A 21,900-nucleotide genomic window follows, 5' to 3' on the forward strand; every position below is an offset into this window, starting at 1 on the left:
TTTAATATGATTCGAATTCAAAAATGATTTACTCACCGGTAAAGATGAACACCAAGCGACACGTTTATCAACTTTATTAGAAAAGTGAATGTATTGGATAAGATACTTTCGTCCTCTTATTCAAAGTTACAAACAAACATTTCAATTACCTCAATGCCCTCGGTGTAATGTCACTGTTATGGAACAAATGAGGTCCTTACTGTAATTTCGGTCCCAGCAGACAGAGGCTCCAGCTCCAAACATTTCCTCAGGTTAGCAGCAACTGTTTCTGGACAGAAAACAAAAATATCAAACTGCAAAAAAAAAAAAAAAAAAATGGGCAGCACTCTCTTGTCAGCTCCCACCTTCCTGCCTCTGCATAGTAAGTTTGCTTCCTTAAATTTCTTTATTCCAGTATTGTTTTCTAGGAGTGAGCACGGTTCGATTCGGTCCAGTTTATGCATGCTAATTTAAATGGCAAAAATATAACTGTCTATATTAATTTGACAAGTGAGAGATTGCATATATTGAACAGATAGAGAAGTGGGTGGATTTGTGAGGAGCTTCAGGAGCCCAAATTATGACAAACTCAAGTTTAATCAAAGATTAATCACAAAAACTAGTGGTGGCTCCCTTCTTGTTGCCTCAGTGGTTAATTACTTAACCCCTTGTTACTAATTATTCCATTAACCTCAATTGTTGTTGCCTGAATTAGATTTTGCATATTTGACAGTTTGAAAGGAAGGTGAAGAGCAGACAGACTGTGATTCCGGAGCCGGATTATCGAATTCCGATTGTTCTACTAGGTATATGCTCAAGTTTTTAGCAGCATTATTTCAAGTTTGAGCAACTTTGGGTCATTTTTTAAGGGTCGTTTAATAACCATTGTGTTTTTAGTTTTTTATTTTCGTTCTTTTGTTACCGTGACTATTTGAAAACGTTTGCATTTATTTGATAGAAGTAGAAACATTGTGTATATGATGTCAAAAAATGTTGATTGAAACAGGTCTATCTGGTGGGTTAGCTTACACGAATAATCTCCTACCAGCTGCGCCCGTCGGTCTCCTTGGATTACTGTTATTGTTTCAGGTAAGGATACTTGAAACTAATGCAGTACAAGCTCGATACCAGAAATTAGTAGACATTATATTCTCGTGTACTATATAAATTCGAAGAAGTAGCTTGAACCTTTTTCTTTTTGTGTTCTTCTTGCAGACTACAAGAGTTAGATTTGTTTTTGACGATGAGGCTCTGGTTTGTTTACTCAACATTCTTACGAAGAGTGGTTTGTTTACTCGGTTTGTAGGCTTCATGTAATGTGTTGTCTCTGAAATTTGTGTATTTAGGAAGTAAAAGTAGGAGAAGAGCTTGAGAGTTCAGGTGAAAATGTCTTTGTGGGCGGAAAAAATCGTTGGAAGTAAGTAGCTACATGAATCAGTGAGCGTTGGATTTCATTGTAAAACAGTTCACTTATTTATTGAATGGTCGTAGGTACTCATCGTTCGTGAACTGGGAGCTCTGGTGGCCAAATTTCCCTATTCTGGTGTACTTTAAAGAGAAGCAAACAAAGCCTGAAGGACAAGTGCACTTCTTTCCGGTGATATTTGTAAGTGTCCGAAAAATCAAAGCTTGTATCTCTTTGTGGAGTTCAATTCTTTCTAGAAACCGATGAAGGTTTAGTCGAGAACACAATGCAGCACACACAAACACAAGCACACACATGCACAGATCGGAGAATACAACAATTATTTGATATCTGCTGTCATGTGGCGATCGAGCAGAATGGGAAGCAACTTTACGATGTCATGTTGGAGAGAGCCGGCCCTTCCCAAACTAGTGGACCGAAAGATTCTTGAAGGCAGGAGCATATTGTGGTTACAAATACTGAATTGTGCTATCTGCAGATAGTAAATATATTTCTGTTCTGAGGTACGAAAGTAGAAAATTGGAATTTTCGTATCATATCGATAAAAATACACATGTATGATGTTAGTTTCATCTCTTTTCGTCGTTCAAGATTTTGATTCATAAGGCAAAGACGAAAACAAATAGCACTGGAAGCCCAACAAGGACAGTTGCAACCATACCTAGGAAGTCCTTTTGGTACCCGAATTAAGAACCTCATAAATTTATCCACTGTTTCACCGGAATCAAGTTTGTCCATAATTCCCCCAAACCATGAAGAAGCCAAGCCGTACAAGCTCCACGAGGTCGGGCTGATCCAGTAGAACCATCTCCACCATATTGGAATTCCCTGTCACCAACAAACACAAAGTACACGACCAAAATGAATCTCTAACACACCACAGCGGCCTTAATCAGTGCACGAACCCGCTCCTTGCTACCGGAGCAAAAAACCAATCTCGATCTGTAAGGGAGTTCAGACCGTTGGCCAAGTGTTGCCTACATGGGAGAAATGTTACATGAGAAACAAATTTTCAAGCATCGTTGCTCAAAACAGATTTGATTGACAACCACACACATCAAAATTTTCAAGTATCGTTACTCACCGTTCATTCCCATAGCAACTCTACGGATGACGGAATTAGTGTTATGTTAGATGCGGGAAAGTTAAAAGAAGAAAGCGTCATTTATGAAGAAAAGTGATTGGAGTATTGATAATATATCCACAAGTTAAAAGATTATTTGATGCTGTCATTTCCGAAAGTGAATGTTTAAGACTTTCCATGCTGTTTGGATTAATGTCATTTTCGTGTGGCGTGTCAATTTTGGACCCTTAATATATGTATTCGAGTAAAACGACGAGATTTAAAAAACTTCTTGTTTGCAACAAGCATAGTCGTAATTTGAGTGAACTATGTTGTTTAATGTGTTTAATTCGGGGTTTTCATATTGTAAGATCTTTTTATATTTTGTTATTTGTTTAATTCCTTTCGTATTTGGATTCCTACTGCTCCAAGAATTAAATTACATTATAAAAAGGTCATCTTGCCTTAGGTTGGTAATCTTATCATATTATTAGTCAAATTTTGAGAACTTTTCTCAATTCATTCCAGAAATTTATTCAACAATAACCGTTTGTGATCCATTTTATCCTATAACTTCCGTTGTGTCACAACCTAATAAAAACAGATATCAAATAAGAGAGATGCAGCACCTAGCCAACATTCAACCATTTCCGCCACAGACAAATAAACTACACATAAGAGGCTCCATTTAAATTTTGGTTTTGGTTAATATCTTTGTCCTCTTTTAATATGCATAGGCATGCGAAAAGATTGATGCATGTTGCCTCTGTTTCTTCTGTTGTAAGATACAAAAGTATTATTGACAAGTCTTATAATTAATTACAAATTTTAAAAAACGACTCTAAGTCAATAAAGCTCCCCGCTTTGTGAGGGTCGAAATAACTATAGATTTTAACATAATTTATTTAAAACATATATAATTAAATAACATGATAATACTTATATGTTCTTCTCCTCCTCCTCATCACCACGCGGCACGTAGTAGGTGCCAAATATCCTATCCCAGAACACGAAGAATGGCTGGGAGTAGTTGTGTTTGGTCCCGTGCAGGGAATGGTGGATGGTGTGGTAGTGGCTGTTGTTTCTGAACACCAAGTGGAAAGGATGCCACGGAATCCACATTCCACAGTGGTCGTCCACTGCCTTGACGGTGGCCAACGAGAAGAAAAAGATTGACATCCTCGGAGACATGCCGGACGCCAAAAAGCTGACGGCACCACTCATGGTGTCCACTATCAGCCCCTCTATGGGGTGGTTGTACAGTGCTCCATATGCATACGGTGCCACCAGCCTATGGTGGCGGGAGTGTATGTACTTGTAAAGCACCTTGTTTTCGTGCATGCATCGATGCATGAAGTACTGCCACGTGTCCAAGACAAGCATCGCAAAGAAAAATTGGACCCCTGCGCGTAACAGCATCATGAGGGTTGCAGCTGCATGGCCTTGAGTGGTCTGGCCTGTCAACCAGAACATCAGCCCCGCTATCGTAGCCTGCCCAAACTGCTGGAGCAAAACGCCGACGATCACAGTTGGTTGGGAGACGAGGTTTTTGTCTTGCGACTCTTTCACTGCTGGGATTTTGAATTTCGGAAATCTGAATTCCATGAAATGAAGAACTCCAGCGTAAATCCAGTATACGAGTATTGGGACAAATATCGCCAATAACTCATCTGAAACTTCAAATGACATTTGGAAAATGAAATAAAAAAGCTTTTTATTTTATTTTATTATTATTAAAGAGAAGAAGAGTGTTCGAAACTATGATAAGAATTAAGAAGATAAGTACGCATAAATAAAAATGTGAGATAATCATTTCTTCGAACTGAGGGTCTATATTTATACCTAGTGAGGGTTTAGACTACAAATGGTTTCCAAAGCTATCATGTGGTCCCTGTCTCATCCAAAATGTGAGAGGTCTCGGATTCGATACACTGAGCTAATGAGTTTGTTTGATTGTGGCCACAAACAGTATGAAATTCCTCATAGCCTCTAACACAACTTTATTCGAAATGAAGTTTCTTTTGGTCTCCCACCGAAAGTGCCTCCCATAATCTTTTAGATGGTTTCTTTTTCTTCTCCTCCCCCTATTAGAACCTAGTAAGCACGTTGAGAATCTTAACTCTCCCACTTCATCATTAACAATGGCTTGAAACTTGATGGATTTGTGGAAAATAAATCTAGTGGAAAAAATAAAATTCCGAGATGAAAATGATTAGTATAGTCAACAAGAGAACACACTGATAATTTACGTGGTTCGACAAAATCATATATACGTTCATGAAGAGTGTTAATTACCACCTTCATTATAATTCTAATCAGACAATATACACCCATACAAGTAAACCACTCAAGAGTCAACATCAAACCCGACCTTATCAAAATGATACATATGCACCCCTTGTACACCCTCTCAAACCCGTGAAGACATACCCTCTCTTGTTTCCCAAGAGTGAATTCCTTCTTGTAATACTTTCCTAAGAGAAATATCCTGTCTTGTAATTAAGTTGTATCCTTTATATACTTAGTCGAGAAACGAAATTTTCTACACCCATTTTGTGTGTGACCTCTATCATTGATTGACATGTTTTCATAAATTTCTCTCTCTTTAACTCTGTTATCCATAAACTTAACTCTCTTTAACTCTTTTATTCTTAAACTTAACACGCGTCAATCAATGATAGACGACACAGAGATATTTCACACAAAGTAAGTACATATTTGAACCTATAATTGATGCCCAACTAAGCTATACTCAAATAACCATATACATAACAGAATTAATGGTAATTATACCACTCTTTCTTCACCACCATGTACGGTAGAACCATATAAGACGAAATTCCACTAAAAGAAAACGTAAGAAGAATAATATCCGTGATTCATGTTGTGATGAAATGATGAAGTTGATGTTCTATACCCATTACAATCTTGAATTATTGTTGTTACGATATGGAATTTTCTAAGGCGTGATTAATAATAAATTGGTGACTAATTGGCTAAAAAGGCAAACTATAATATATGTATATGCCACGGTGTATGTACATGTTGGACGTCATTCCGTAATTTTGCATCAATAACACAATGTCGTATTTTTAAAGTTCTCACATAATATTATATAGTTGGTTTTGAACTGTCACTTTGACATTTTCGATCCCGGTAAGTCATTCTCAATACGGTGGAGATGTGATGTGAGGCGAATATAATGTCCCACTCTAATACTATTCCATTTCTAGAAGAATGGCATCATCAAGTTGTAGTCCAAGTGGCCAATAAATTTGGTTCGACAAAGACTTGTTTTAATTTGACTAAAATGATACACGTTAAGAGACTCGTTGACTCTTATGTTCTTCTTTCATTAGTCCCCACAAATCGCAATATTCTTGACGTGTGTTCTGAAAAATCCATTCAAAATAAAATATTTTTTTTGATTTAAATATATAATGGTATTGATGGATTGTGATTCTATATTTATGATCTTTGCATTTTTAATATGAAGAGATGCAACTATTACTCTTCGAGAAAAAACACAAGTACTTTTTCAAATGATCACTTCTAAATCTATCTAAAAGGTCTCATCTCATTAATTAGTCAATGTGTCAATTTAAATTTTTTTTTAGAAAAACCTCGACGGTACAAAAATAATTTTATTGAATTAATTTAATCTATTAACATAGCTTCATGCGAGCCCTTTGGTATAGAAATTAAGTGAGTCTTTAAGAGAAGCCGACTCAATCATGATTTGCTTAAGTCTTAGGATTTTAAGTGTTACTATCATAATTGGAGGTAGATTGTCTGCCCTTTTTTTTCTATATCATTCTCATTCCCTCCTATTTGTGACCGTAAAAGATGGAAAAAGTAAGAGAAAGGAAGGGGCAGACAATCTGCCTCCATCATAATTAAAGGCAATCATTGTATCTTGTGTAACGTGATCACACTACAAACTTTCCAACTTCTATTTTAAAGATAAGAGACAAAGACTTCAAGCCCATAAAAGTGTAAGAAAATTCAAAGTCTTCTCACAAAGAACAAAAGTTGTAACAACATTCAAAGTGAAGCTGAATGTGCAGTCAATCGGGAAAGAAACGTGAAGTTGAATGCGTGAACCACTTTTTTTTTTTTTTTTTTTTTTTGGTTGAAGATTAAGCAGGAAGATGAAGATGGGGGAGAAGAGAGAGAGGGGGGGTTGATGGGTTTTCAAATATATATATATATATATATATATTTTTTTTTTTGTTGAAGATTAAGCAGGAAGATGAAGATGGGGGAGAAGAGAGAGAGGGGGGGGTTGATGGGTTTTCAAATATATATATATATATATATATTTTTTTTGTTGAAGATTAAGCAGGTAGATGAAGATGTGGGAGAAGAGAGAGAGGGGAGGGGGAAGGGACTTCGGATGGGTGGGGGGGGGGTTGATGGGTTTGCAAATTATTTTTTTATTTTTTATTTTTGGTTGAAGATTAAGCAGGAAGATGAGGACGGGGGAGGAGAGAGAGAGAGGGGGGGGGGGTTGATGGGTTTTTTTTTTTTTTGGTTGAAGATTAAGCAGGAAGATGAAAATGGGGAGAAGAGAGAGAGAGTTGGGGAAGGGACGAAGTGAGGTTTTTTTATTTTTTATTTATTTATAATTGTTTTTAATATTTAAAAATTATTAAATGATTTTTTTTAGTTTTTAATAATATTTTATTAATTTTTTAATAGAAAATGGTTCTCGGATCAAGCCACGTCAGCATTTAACTGAGAAATTCACGCCAAGTTAACGGAATGTATAACATTGGCACAAATTCCTAAGATGAGATATGACATTGTCAATTTTAAAAGATTGAGTATGAAAGTGTCGTGACATCAATAGTTAAGGTTGTTTTTTTGTATTTTAGCCTATTTTAAAGATAAGAGACAAAGACTTCAAGACCATAAAGGTGTAAGAAAATTCAAAGTCTTCTCACAAAGAACAAAAACTGTAACAACATTCAAAGTGAAGCTGAATGTGCAGTCAATCGGGAAAGAAACGTGAAGTTGAATGCGTGAACCACTTTTTTGTTTTTTTTGTTTTTGGTTGAAGATTATGCAGGAAGATGAAGATGGGGGAGAAGAGAGAGAGAGGGGGGAAGGGACTTCGGGTGGGGGGGGGGGTTGACGGGTTTTCAAATATATATATATATTTTTTTGTTGAAGATTAAGCATGAAGATGAAGATGGGGGAGGAAAGAGGGGGGGGGGGGATATATATATATTTTTTTGTTGAAGATTAAGCAGGAAGATGAAGATGGGGGAGGAAATAGGGGGGGGGGGAAGGGACTTGGGGGGGGGGGGCGTTGATGGGTTTCTTTTTTAATTTTTTTAAGATTAAGCAGGAAGATGAAGATGGGGGAGGAAATAGGGGGGGGGAAGGGACTTGGGGGGGGGGGGCGTTGATGGGTTTCTTTTTTAATTTTTTTTTTGGTTGAAGATTAAGCAGGAAGATGAAGTTGGGGAGAAGAGAGAGAGAGTTGGGGAAGGGACGAAGTGAGGTTTTTTATTTTTTTATTTTTTATTTATAACTTTTTTAATATTTAAAAATTATTAAATGATTTTTTTTAGTTTTGAAGAATTTTTTATTAATTTTTAATAAAAAATAGGTTCCGGATCAAGACACGTTAGCATTTAATTGATAAATTTACGCCAAGTTAACGGAAGGTATAACATTGGTACAATTCGTAAGATGAGGTATGACATTATCAATTTTAAAAGATGAGGTATGAAAATGTCGTAACACAAATAATTGAGGTAATTTTTTTTATTTTACCCTATTTTAAAGATAAGAGACAAAGACTTCAAGACCATAAAAGTGTAAGAAAATTTAAAGTCTTCTCACAAAGAACAAAAACAGTAACAACATTCAAAGTGAAGCTGAATGTGCAGTAAATCGGGAAAGAAACGTGAGGTTGAATGCGTGAACCACTTTTTGTTTGGGATAGACTTCAACACAAACCGTAATAAAATTCAAAGACTTCCCAGACAATCTCAAATATTAATATATTATTTTTAGCTACACCACGTTAGAACTCGATTTCAGTCTTACTTTGCTCTTGTAGCTTAAAAATAGTCACTTTACTCCTTAAAACTCAACGTTAGCTTCAATTTGCCCTATGAGACTTGATTTTGATCTCATTTTGCCCCTGAAACTTGAAAGTCGTCTCTATAAAACTTAAAATTCGCTCCACATTGCCTTAGATATGTTAATTTCTTATGAGTGTTTGATTTGGATTGCCAAGCTAATCAATTTCTATTTTTTTTTCATCTCTTTAACTTCTTTTAACTTAATATTCTCTAATTGTTAAATGTTAACGTATAATAGAGCTTTATAATCAAATTTATTGCACATATGACATAGTCTTGTTGGGTGTTGGGTCCGACATATATTTTAGGAGGGCGACCTATAATTTTCATGTAGAAGAGGGAGTCCACAAGTTAAAGTGGAACAAATTTTAAGTTTTAGGAAGTAAAGTATTGACTTTTGAATTACATGAGCAAGTGAGATCAAAATGAAGATCAAGAACGCATAGCTAAAAATAAGTCTATATTAATCTTTATATATAAAGCCAACAACCATTTTTGGGGTCACAGGCTTCACCAAAAAAATTTGGACAAAAATGCCCCCAAAACAAAAATTTTGAAAAGCAACCCAAAATAATACACTAAATAATGCAGGGGTATTTTAATCTTTTAACAGTGTTTTTAATAATTAATTCTTTTTGTACAATTTTTTTTAATTAGTACCTCACAATAGGTTAGCAATAATGTAATTCAATTAGTTGTTCATTAAATATTATTTTCTTTATTTTTAAACACGTTCAAAATATCTTAAGAGGCGTGTAATGCAGGTTATAAAAATGATTTTTTGCATGAGCATAATAATATGATTAAATTAGTTGTCAAATAATTGTGTTTTTTTGTTTTAAACAAAATATATATTATCTACACTAAGGGGGAGGGGATGGGCTTAATCTCATAATGGGTAAGCAATAATATGATTCAATCAGTTGTTTATTAAATATTATTTTCTCTATTCTTAATGTAAATTCAATAAAATGTAGATGGAAATTGAAAGACCGATTTTATTATGCGAATTCAGTTGCTTTGATTGGTTTATGAGAGGTTTTTTCTAGTATGATCTAAGATTATTCATTTACTTCAAATTTTGACTTTCCTTTTGTCAATTCACGCATAAAAATATATTTAAAATGTGTAAATCACGTGTAACATGCCGTGATTCAAAAAATGTCTTATGCACGCGCTCACACGCGTGTATGAAGGCTAGTTAGAAAAAAAAGGTGAAATGAAACGCGAGTGCATGAAGACTAATTAGAAAAAAACTGTGAAAGGAAACTCGCGTGCATAAGGGCTAGTTAGAAAAGAACTGTGAAAAGAAACGTGAAATGGAAGGGAACAGGGGAATTCGCCCAGCCATGGAGCTCAGGCAAGAAAGGAAAATGACGTCATGGGCTGCTATGGAGCGACTGTCTACGCGCTCGAGAGCAAGGAGATGTATTCTACTCGCGGAAGATCAAGAACACAACAGAGAGTGATTTGAAAAAACATGGATTAGTAGAAAGGAAAAACGTTTTGGAGAGGCTAATCGAGACTAATAATCCAAACCAAGATGAAATATGAATAATCCCACGCTCTTGCTCAAGCTCAGGGACCACATGAACAGGTAATCTCAATATTCTTATGCATTTGAAGAAGAAATTAGAGCAACAGTAATAATAAAAGAAAATTGTAACAATGGTTTCTCAACTATTCAATTGGAGCGTTAGTTTTTAATTAAAAATTCATGACCAATGATCTCTTAACTCATCAAAACGTGCAGTTATAGTCATTTCGTCAACTCTGTCAAAACTTCTATCAAAATGACTAATGGTGGAAGGACTATTGCTACAATTGGGTTACAATAGAGGGACCATTTTTCCAATTGAGTTAAAGTTTTAATGAATCATTTTTCTAATTTTCTCATTTTGTTTCCATATTGTTCCCTTGAATCAACCTCATGTGTGTAGCACGTGGGTCATTTTGACAGAAATTATAATGAAGTTGACGAAAAAGATCATAGATGCACGTTTTGATGAGTTAAGGGACCAATAGTCATGAATTTTTAATTGAGGGACCATTGCTCTAATTCTATTAAAATTTGAGAGACCATTGTTATAATTTTCTCGTCAAAATAATATCACCGTCTTCTTAGCATATCAATAGGGTTTTAAATTTTTATATAATATGTATATTTCGGTTTAGGGCTTAGGTAAAATAGGATATAAAATAATTTATTTCAAATTCTAATGCGGGTTTGATTTACATTATTGTTAACCCATTGTAAGGTTAAACTCACCTCACTCACTTTCTTTTGATAAAGTCGTTTATTAAAAATAAATAAATAAATAACTTAAGGTATTTTAGTAATTATAATAATTTCTATTCCAATTCAAATGAATTAGCAAACAATTTATATAGAAGCTATATCAATTCTACTCTAATTATACAATTTTTTTATAAGCAACTTCATTAGAAATCAAATTCTAACTCTTCTTCGTTCCAACTCTTTATCAATTCAAATTCTCCCACTTTAATTATAAATGGATAAACGAGACATTAATGTTCGATTCGTCCATATTTTGGAGTTGGAATCCAAAGTGGCATGAATCCCACCAACTTTATAATTCTCCAGTATTTGTGTTCTCCTAATTAGGATTTAATTCCGTATTTTAATCCCCGCAAATCGCAATATTCTTGACCTGTGTTCGAAAATCCATTAACATGGCTTCCGTCAGGCTTTTGCTCTTTGTCTTTTGCTCGCAGTAAAAAGCAGCCAACTCCTCCTCCTCCGAATACAAAAAAGAGAAAGAACAGCCATGAAGCTCAGCCGAGAAGAGCAGCCAAACTCCTCCTCCGAGTCGTATCGGAAAATGACGTCATGGGCTGCTTTAGAGCGACTGCCCACGCGCTCGAGAGCAAGGAGAGGTATTCTACTCGCGGAAGATCAAGAACACAACAGAGAGATTGAGGTGAAGGAACTTGGATTAGTAGAAAGAAAAAACGTTTTGGAGAGGCTAATCCAGATTAATAATCCAAACCAAGATGAAACTGGTAATAATCCCACGTTCTTGCTCAAGCTCAAGGACCGCATGAACAGGTAATCTCAATATTCTTATGCATTTGAAGAAGAAATTCCACGACATATCGACGACATATCAGCATTTCGATAAGGTTTTAAATTTATAATACGTACTTTTCGGTTTACGGTTTAGTATTTAGAATAAAATATAATATATACCGATATAACTTAGAAGAGTTGTTCTTGGCACTCGAAAAATATTATTTTCACTTGTTCGCATGTGGTTTGGTTTTGGCGGGTTTTGAATTTTTTTTCTGCGCGTTTGTAAATAAATTATGCAGAGTTGGACTTGAATTTCCAACAACTGAGGTGCGGTTCGAGCATTTGAACGTTGAAGCAGAAGCTCACGTAGGAAGCAGGGCATCGCCTTCAATCCTCAACTTCTCCCTTAATATCTTAGAGGTAATATAATTAATCACTAAGAAAAGACGAGGATTATTTGGAGCTAACAGAAAACTTGACACAAAACCGAGTATACCTCACTTAGTTGGATAAAGCTTTGTTTTAGTTGTATGTATGCATGTGTGTGTAATGAAACTAACCCTTTTTCTCTCTCTGAATTTGAAGGGGTTCCTGAAATGCTTTCACATTCTTACAAGTAAGAAGAAGCCAGTGTCGATCCTCCACGATGCAAGTGGGATTATCAAGCCAAGAAGGTGATTAATTAGACACGATCAAAATCTTCAAACTGCGTCTGCATTGCGTTTTTCGTGCATATTAATCGTGTTATGGTCTGATTGCTGCAGAATGACACTTCTTTTAGGCCCCCCGGGCTCTGGAAAGACCACATTACTGTTGGCATTGGCTGGAAAACTTAGCAAACACCATCTAAAAGTAAGCATACATACATCATGCTTATTTCACTTTTCACCATTTGATTTGATGTAACGTAACTGGTGACTTAACTATTAGCTTTCGGGGAGAGTTACATACAACGGACATGGGATGGAGGAGTTTGTGCCGCAGAGGGCGGCAGCTTATGTTAGCCAACACGATCTCCACTTACCGGAATTGACAGTGAGAGAAACACTGGCTTTTTCAGCGAGATGTCATGGTGTTGGGCCGCGCTATGGTACGCTACTCTCTCTAGCTTAAAGTACCCTCAACTGATTTAGTTTTAAATAAATCTTGAATAAGTTATTAATTATTTGCATTTGGTAAACAATTCAGAATTGTTGGTAGAATTATTGAGAAGAGAGAAGGCTGCAAATGTCATGCCGGATCTTGATCTTGATCTAATCATGAAGGTATGAACATAGTTTGCATTTGTTCCTTGAAGTAGCATTCCGATTTCCAGAACTTCTTGATTAAGCTTCTTTTTTCGCAGGCAGCGGTACTAGAAGGACGGGAAGCCAATATAGTTACAGACTTAATACTCAAGGTACGTCCCTTCCATTCGTCCACGTTAATGCCTTACATAAATAAGGATACTATCTTGTTAAATAACTGTTTTTGCTAATACAACTTTTCAGGTTCTGAGACTGGAAGCTTGTGCTGACACCGTTGTAGGGGACGAAATGACCAGAGGCATATCCGGTGGACAAAAAAAGCGAGTCACGACAGGTAGAGCTAGCGTAGAAAATGTAGTGAATTAGGTTGATTCAAGTAAAAAAATTGTTATTTAAATTCTGGCCAACCATTACTTACAGGGGAGATGCTAGTCGGACCAGAAGGAGTACTTTTTATGGATGAGATATCGACTGGCCTGGACAGTTCTACAACATTTCAAATAGTGAATTCGCTGCGTCATTGTGTCTACATCCTCAATGGAACTGCATTAATCTCTCTCCTGCAGCCAGCACCGGAGACGTATGATCTTTTCGATGACATAATTCTCCTCTCGGATGGACACATTGTGTATCAAGGTCCCTGCGAGAATGTGCTCGAGTTCTTTGAGCACATGGGATTCAAATGTCCCCAGAGGAAAGGAGTCGCCGATTTCTTACAAGAAGTAAGTTAACATAACTCACTCTTATAACGATTGACATGCATATATATATATATCTCCTCCGACTAATCCAACTATTATTTTTGTTTTCCTCTTCGATGATAGGTGACATCAAGGAAAGACCAAGAGCAATACTGGATCTATAGAGATAAGCCTTATGGCTTTGTAACTCCCAAAGACTTTTCTGAAGCAATGAATTCGTTTCACATTGGTCAAAAACTCGGCGATGAGCTAGCTATTCCATTTAACAAGTCTGAAGGCCACCCTTTGGATTTAACAACTAAGAAGTATGGTGCTAGCAACAAGGAACTGTTAAAAGCTTGTATGGACAGACAAATTATTCTTATGAAGCGCAATAAATTCGTCTACATTTTCAAATTGGTGCAGGTACATAAGTCTGCAGTATATAACCCTCCCTAAGTCCTCCACCCCCACCCCATTGAAATTCATTAAATGCCTGTATTTCAGCTTATTGTAGCTGCTTTTGTAACAACGACGTTATTCCTACGCACTGAGATGCACCGGAATACAGTAGCAGATGGTGGAATTTATATGGGAGCTATGTTCTTTACACTGCTATCAATCATGTTCAATGGGTTTGCGGAGCTGCACATGACTGTTGAGAGACTTCCGGCCTTTTACAAGCAAAGGGACGATCTGTTCTATCCAGCTTGGGTGTATACTCTACCTCAATGGATGATACGGATCCCTATGACATTTGTGGAAGTTTCCATTTGGATGCTCATCACTTACTATCCCATCGGTTATGATCCAAGCCTTGCAAGGTGATCGATTGAAAAACAGAAACATATTCCAATAAGACTTTTATGCATTGGTTTATATATGAAATCTAATTGTGAAATTTTGCTAACTTGCTGTAATAGGTTCTTCAAGCAGTTCCTTGTGCTAGCGTGTATTAGCCAGATGGCAAATGGACTTTTTCGATTGATAGGGGTAGTAGGAAGGAACATAACTGCTGCAAATACTTTCGGGTTTGTTGCTTTCCTCGTCATTCTTGGTCTGAGCGGCTTTGTTTTACCACGAGGTTGATCTTTGATACTTTAGTCTCATGTATTATAACAAAGTTAATACGGTGCTAGTTTATATCTTTATGTTCTGGTGGATGGACTGATTTAGCTTTCTATGGCAGACGATATGAACAAGTGGACGTTGTGGGGATATTATCTCTCACCATTCACATACGGACTGAATGCGATGGCTGTAAATGAATTTCTGGGAAAATGTTGGAGACATGTAAGTAATGACTCTATGATTGGGCCAACGTATTGTTAAGAAAAATGTTAATTGGAAAATTAATGTGTGTAAATGTGTATTGTAGGTTCCTGCAAACTCAGCAGAAGCGTTAGGAGTTATAGTCTTGAAGTCTCAAGGAATATCTCCGGAAGCACGTTGGTATTGGATTGGAGTGGCAGCTTTGATCGGATTTACTCTTCTATTCAACTTCCTTTTCACGTTTGCACTTGAGTATCTTGATCGTAAGAACCAACTAACCTAGACATTTTTCGTTCTGTCTTCTTAAATGTTTATGTACTGAAATTTTGCTACATGTACAGCATTTGAAGAGCCCCATGCAGCATCAGAAGTGTCCGATGAAGCTTTGACTGCGGTATCAGAGGGAAGTGACATGGAAGCAAATAGTACAAAGAGGCAGCGCGGAATGGTTCTGCCTTTTCAACCTCTTTCGGTTACTTTTAATGAAATACGATATGCGATTGACATGCCTCATGAAAAGAAAGTTCAAGGCATAAGTGATGAAGGCTTCCGGAAAGAAATTCTCAAGGGTGTGAGTGGAACTTTTAGGCCAGGAGTCTTAACAGCCCTAATGGGTGTTAGTGGCGCGGGTAAAACCACTCTACTGGATGTTTTGGCCGGAAGGAAAACGAGTGGACATATCGAGGGTAGCATCACAATATCCGGATATCCAAAAAACCAAGACACATTTGCTCGCGTAACAGGATACTGCGAGCAAACAGATATCCACTCTCCTCATGTTGCAGTGTACGAGTCTTTGGTTTACTCTGCATGGCTCCGGTTCCCCCCTGAGGTTGATTCCCGCAGCAGAAGGATGTTCATCGAGGAAGTAATGGAGCTTGTGGAATTGACTCCGATACGCAACGCACTTGTTGGATTGCCTGGTGTGAATGGTCTCTCAACGGAGCAGCGCAAAAGGCTAACAATTGCGGTAGAGCTTGTTGCCAACCCATCCATCATATTTATGGATGAGCCGACCTCTGGCCTTGATGCCAGGGCAGCAGCAATTGTAATGAGAACGGTGAGAAATACAGTGGACACTGGGAGGACCGTAGTCTGCACCATCCACCAGCCAAGCATTGATATATTCGATGCTTTCGATGAGGTGATGATCACAATCCCCTTTTATGCTTTAGAGTTACATGGATATTATGCTGTTCAATGTTACAAGAACTTGAATATACTCAATTTTCCGTTGCAGATGCTGCTCTTGAAAGAGGGAGGCGAAGAAATATACGTTGGCCCTTTAGGCCACCATTCTTCCAAGTTGATCGAATACTTTGAGGTAAGGATTATACATAAATCAAACACACTGTACATGCCATATTTTCTGCTCAACTGCTGCTACTAACATAGATGGTATATTATTTAACCAATTAGGGGATCAATGGAGTTCCGAAAATAACGGATGGTTACAATCCGGCAACATGGATGTTGGAGGTTACTTCTGCAGCACAAGAAGCAGCACTCGGGGTTAATTTCGCTGAAATATACAAGAACTCTGAAATATACGAGTAAGAGATCGATAAAAGCTCAGATAATAATATTTCTTCACATCTGTTTCAGCTACTAATACTATATATGTTAATGTTTCATTAGGATAAACAAGGCCTTGATCAAGGAGCTAAGCACCCCTGCACCAAATTCGAAAGACTTGTACTTCCCGTCACAATATTCTCAATCGTTCTTTACGCAATGTCGAGCTTGCTTATGGAAGCAACACATATCATATTGGCGAAACCCGCAATATAGTGCAATGAAGCTGTTTTACACAGCTATGATGGCTTTACTCTTTGGAACAATTTTCTGGGATCTTGGCACCAAAAGGTAATAATGTAAAGTAATGTCAGACGTTAGCGTGGCCTAAACGTTGTGTGTAATCTCCTTGTCCTTAATTTGGCTGATTAAATTTTCTCATGGAATACAGGAAAAGGGAAAGAGATCTTTTGAATGCAATCGGTTCAATGTATGCTGCTGTTCTCTTCATTGGGATACAAAACTCCTTAGCAGTGCAGCCAGTCGTAGGCATCGAGAGGATGGTATCCTACAGAGAAAGGGCTGCCGGGATGTACTCAGCGTTTCCATTTGCCTTCGGACAGGTATATATGTTTACTAAGTTATATGTATGGTGAGACCGCCCGTGTGCTTCACCTTGTATATCATTTGTGGCCGGAACCTTTAACTTAATTCTGCGGCATCTCATGACCAAATTCCATCGGTGTATTGCAGGCCGTCATTGAGATTCCATACACGTTGATCCAAACTATCATCTACGGAGTTATAGTGTACACAATGGTCGGATTTGAGTGGACGGTCAGCAAATTCTTTTTGTATCTCTTCTTCATGTGCTTCACCTTCTTGTACTTCACCTTCCATGGCATGATGGCAGTGGCCATCACTCCCAATAACACCATCTCTATCGTTGTTTCTTCCGCCTTCTATCCGCTATGGAACGTTATTTCCGGATATCTCATTCCCAAAACAGTAAGCTCTCGCATGTCTACGATCACTAAATCTTTTAGTGCCAATATTCTGAGTGTACTTACTCTCTGTTTTGATTGTGACAGAGAATTCCAATATGGTGGAGATGGTTCTACTGGATAAGCCCGACATCGTGGAGCCTGTACGGCTTGTTTTCTTCGCAATTTGGAGGCATCACGGACAGACTTGATCCCGGTGAAACTGTGGACGAATTTATGAGGTCTTATTTTGGGTATAGGAACGACTTTGTAGGCATTGTTGCAACTGTGTTAGTCGGGTTTTCAGTGCTATTTGTTTTCGTCTTTGCCTTGGGAATCAAGAAATTGAACTACCAAAAGAGATGAAACGATCTTCGTACATGTATTTTTTTCGATATACGATATGAAAATCCGAATATTTCTACTTTTTCTTATTACAAGAGAAAAATCTCCTAACAAACATTGAAATCGACATCCTCAACGAATCGAATAGAAGTTTTAATGTATCAATCCATCAGTAAAGATCAGTTAACGAAAAACCATTTTACAATTAAAAGCTTTCAAGGGCGCACTGCAACGTGCCGACCAACGCATGTAGATAAATCCGGTTGAGCTCAACGAGCAGCTTCTTCTGAACCGATCTCCTTTCAATGTATTCACGGAATGTTTCCCGAAATAGCTTGCCCTCAACCATCATGGCCAACGCACGTTACAGACTGCAGGCGCCCACTGTGTTACATTGATATCTGTTAGACCATTGTCGAATTTATCTGACAGTACTATCATGTATGACTAGTCCGTCTTCAGAAAATTATATGCAAACCAACCACGATATGGTAGTTTGGTTCTGTTTCTCGCGGCAAAGCCTAAGGTATGAAGAACATGTTAACCCAATTTGGTGCAGTGTGCATCTGTACCATGCAGCGTGCAGTGATTGTAACCCACACCCTTCAGGAAATTTCGAATCTCTCCTGCACTGCTATTGCTGGCTCGCAGCAGCCGCTCATCTTCCTCATAGATGACATAGGGTGCTTCTCCTGCCTTTCTTGACAGTAACTTGGAAGCTCCTTTCAGCACATGATATTCCCAACCTTGCACATCAATTTTGAGCAGGAGAACAGGCTCTGTTTCCGGGATCACATCATCGAGAGGGATGGTTCTTACTTGAACTGCCACTTCTTCGTTATTCTTGAAAGCCAACCTTGCGCCAGTCGCTGAAATAGCACTGTTGTCCATCCGACCAACCAACTGGTAACAAAAGCAGGGTTCACATAAGAAACGCAACAGACTGAAGATTATCACAGCATCACAAATCTACATTATTTTGGAAAGCATATTATCTATAATACAAACCAAACAACAATGCCGTAAATAGGATTTTTGTTGTGTTAATTGAATACCGTTCTGCAGCCTCTCGATTCATCCCATCACATATTCAACTAAAGGCAAATACGCGATCACAAATCACTCCACATATTCAATTGAAGGCAATACGCGATCACAATTCACTCAAAAGCACATCTGAGGTTCCGTGGATTCATTAGCACCACCAATTCAACCCATCATGTAATATAGCACGTTATTATATTTTCGTAATCTAATTAGTCCGATTATGAAACAAACGTCGTGCACAGAGAATTTCTGTACCCGAAATGCCGTCCTATGTATTCCCTCAAATGGAAAATTTTCATATTTACTCATCTTCAATCATTTGAAATTCATTTCGCATACAAAAACAATATATAGCTAACAAAAGCACGAAACTTTAAATCAAAATTGCAAAAAGGGGTACCTTGTGGAAGGTAATATTGCCAGGGCGGTCGGAGGCCGCGGCCTCGAACACCGTCACCAAATCCCCCACACGATTCAAGTAAATCCCATCACAAATCCTCTGCAAATTCTCGAAAACCGGCTCAAAAGCAAGCACCTGAAAACCCATGACGGCGGCCGCGAAGCTGGCCATGCCGACATTGGCACCGACGTCCACCACCAGCCCGTTGTCCCTCCCTTCCCCTTTGAATTTCTCGAGAACGCCCTGAATCGTGGCCGAGATATCGGGCCTCCGAAACGGCTTCCCCTTGAGGAATCGGACGATGTTCTTGTGGGGCTTCTCCGGCAAGCTGCCCAAATCGGCGAGCGAGTAGATGAAGGGATAGCGGAGGCCTTCAACGACGTTGGCGATGACGGGGTACGCCTGCGGGCACTCCTCGCAATTGAACGGCGGGATTCGGTAGATTGGAAGATTGGTTCGGATGGTGGGGTCGTTGGCGGCGGGGGTGGCGGAAGGGCGGGTGGCGAAAAAGAAGAACATGAAGATGAGGACGATAGTTGCAGAGAAGAGGAACACAAGGGGTCTCATGGATTTGTCTCTTTTCCAAGCATTAGCCATTGGAAATTGGTGGGAAAAAGTGGGTCTTTAATTTCCCGAGAAAATGTGTGACTTTCTCCGGAAATGGGTATTTTCCGGGAATGTTTTCGGATTTGGATCTGTTTGCAGTGGCTTTGCTGTTGTAGAAGGTTTTCTGGGGAAAGAGTGTTCGAACTTCAACTCTCAACAGTAGACAGAGTGAAGGTTCATTGACTTTTCTCTTATCGGTTCTGATTTTGGACCGTTGGATCAGATGGGTGGCTAAGATTGAATCTTTCTGGGATTTTCTTAGTAAAGTGGCAAACTTTCTGGGATTTTCTCAGGAAAATGTTGAATTTTGGCTGATTTGGGATGAATGAGTGAGAACCCAGATCTGGATGGAAGTGAAGGGAGAGGAAACCAATCACTTTTTGTATTACTTTTTTTGATAACTGTTCTTGAAAACAGTTTTTGGAAACAGAACCAAAATGTTCTAAACTGGTAAGGAAATTAAGTTGCTCTGTTAAGTTGTTTTTCCAAAAAACCCTATTTTTGGGTAGAGAAAATGGTTTTTGACATTGCATCCAAAAAAAAAAAAGGGTTTTTGACAACTCAGCCAGAGATGTGTAGCTTGTGTGATACTCGAATCCCTGCTAAAACCTTTTTTTCTGGCCAAAAATTTAATTTTGTAAGACGGAAAACAGTTTTTGTTATGTTTTTATTTCATTTTTTACTTTGTTTTTGTTATGATTTTTTTATACTAAAATCAAACATTCGGATTTAATAATATTTTACTTTACTTGTACGTAAAAAGTCTGAATTTTGAATTATATTGATAACGAGTTTAATACTGATTATTATAACTAGCTAATTTGAGTTAGTTTAATCCAAATTGTACCACTTGAAATAATATCATTATATCAAAAGAATATCATCATGCATTAAATTAGCCCAAAAGGGCATATACGCTGAAAAGGCCTAGAAACAGGTGCCTTGAAAATAAGACTATCTACAACCGAAGGTTGGTCAGATAACTCGTTTTAACTCTTTGGTCATTCAAGAAATTAATATTTTAATAAACAGTGCATGGCCATATCATCTACAACCGAATGTCAAAAGGTCATAGGGCTCATTTTAGCCCTGTCACAAAAAATCATCTCCAACCAAGAGCCAAAGAGTTATAGGGCCAAACATATTATTTAAATTTAAAAACTACAACAACTTAAATTAAATGCACATTTACCATCTCTTACAGGAAGCTTATATTTGGGGCACCCATTATATTTGTCTCACATCGGGAAAGAATTGAGCAAGCAAAAGCTTGCATGTGTGGCACCCATTACATTTGTCCCATATCGGTTGTGGGAGAGGTTTGAGCAATCAAACATGATTATAAAAGCAACATCTCCACATAGAACCAATCACCTTTATGGGTCTTAATTAAATATTCTTTTTAAAATTTTGGCAAAAAAAAACTGTAAAAAAAATAATAATAACGGCTAGCTGATGTCAGTTAGCTCTTGAGATTCAATTTTTTTAGCCTGACTCGAGGCCGGCTGGCTGGCTCATTTGGGCTAGCCGGTTGGTCCTTTGGCCCTTTTTTGTCAAGTGGGGCCCACAAGCCCTTTGGCTTAACCCTCAGTTGGAGACGGTTTTAGGGTTATTTTCGGTCTTCTGACCCCTTCGATTGGAGATGGCCTAAGAGTTCAAGAGTAGAGATTCTCTCTTGCACCTAATAAGTAGTCCTAGCGTCACTTGATCGATGAAAAGCATTAATATTCCATGTAGCCATTCAAGTAAAAAAAAATCTTTCAGTGTGTCGAAAACACTGGTTGATAAATCATTTTCTAACTAATTGTACTATTACACTTTATATACCAAGCAATGTTTTTGCCACACTAAAAAATCTCTCGTACTCATGGAGAGATTTTCCAATGTGTCCGAAACACAGGGTGGTATACCACGTGTCATTATACAAGTGATGAGATATTTATGTTAAAAGATTAACAACTTAAAAAATAAAATTTTTCTCCATTTATATAATGATATGTATTGTACCATCTGTATTTCAGGCACAATGAAAGATCTCTAATGCTCATGAGGAATTTATTGAGGTTCCACTTTGGCTAAAGGCCACCCTTCATGATTACACCCTATTACCCTAGACATCGATTATTTTGGTTGATGTTTGTGATGAAATGGTATGGAATGGAAGCCACTATAAAAAGAAAAAACTTAGCAAAACTATTTTTTTTT

The 21,900-nt window shown here is 37.7% G+C and overlaps 4 protein-coding genes across 4 annotated transcripts; 2 read left to right on the forward strand and 2 right to left on the reverse strand.

Annotated features, from left to right (window-relative positions):
- Positions 1-218: 218 nt before the first annotated feature.
- Positions 219-1,995, forward strand: LOC126593046 (uncharacterized). The gene is made up of 8 exons (XM_050258911.1): positions 219-361; positions 515-630; positions 713-785; positions 986-1,068; positions 1,195-1,233; positions 1,326-1,396; positions 1,471-1,585; positions 1,761-1,995. Exons 1-8 carry the CDS (start codon positions 316-318, stop codon positions 1,833-1,835), a joined length of 618 nt encoding a protein of 205 aa, XP_050114868.1. The 5' UTR covers positions 219-315; the 3' UTR covers positions 1,836-1,995.
- A 1,213-nt stretch (positions 1,996-3,208) lies between these two features.
- LOC126593032 (sphinganine C4-monooxygenase 1-like) lies at positions 3,209-4,261 on the reverse strand. The gene has a single exon (XM_050258887.1). The coding sequence runs from the start codon at positions 4,155-4,157 to the stop codon at positions 3,408-3,410; it is 750 nt and encodes a 249-aa protein (XP_050114844.1). The 5' UTR covers positions 4,158-4,261; the 3' UTR covers positions 3,209-3,407.
- Positions 4,262-10,994: 6,733 nt separating this feature from the next.
- LOC126593092 (pleiotropic drug resistance protein 1-like) lies at positions 10,995-17,721 on the forward strand. The gene is made up of 21 exons (XM_050258973.1): positions 10,995-11,636; positions 11,900-12,020; positions 12,186-12,274; positions 12,365-12,452; positions 12,531-12,690; positions 12,789-12,865; positions 12,946-12,999; positions 13,091-13,181; positions 13,268-13,569; positions 13,672-13,953; positions 14,035-14,351; positions 14,451-14,611; positions 14,717-14,820; positions 14,906-15,062; positions 15,141-15,943; positions 16,040-16,123; positions 16,219-16,352; positions 16,438-16,665; positions 16,766-16,937; positions 17,068-17,322; positions 17,406-17,721. The coding sequence occupies exons 1-21, from the start codon at positions 11,356-11,358 to the stop codon at positions 17,661-17,663; spliced, it is 4,218 nt and encodes a 1,405-aa protein (XP_050114930.1). The 5' UTR covers positions 10,995-11,355; the 3' UTR covers positions 17,664-17,721.
- LOC126593099 (uncharacterized) lies at positions 17,702-20,138 on the reverse strand. Its single transcript, XM_050258986.1, has 2 exons — positions 19,090-20,138; positions 17,702-18,545 (listed from the first exon to the last, which is right to left on the reverse strand). Exons 1-2 carry the CDS (start codon positions 19,684-19,686, stop codon positions 18,183-18,185), a joined length of 960 nt encoding a protein of 319 aa, XP_050114943.1. The 5' UTR covers positions 19,687-20,138; the 3' UTR covers positions 17,702-18,182.
- Positions 20,139-21,900: the final 1,762 nt, after the last annotated feature.

This window comes from Malus sylvestris, chromosome 2 (assembly GCF_916048215.2).
Source record: "Malus sylvestris chromosome 2, drMalSylv7.2, whole genome shotgun sequence".
NCBI classification, from domain to species: domain Eukaryota; kingdom Viridiplantae; phylum Streptophyta; class Magnoliopsida; order Rosales; family Rosaceae; genus Malus; species Malus sylvestris.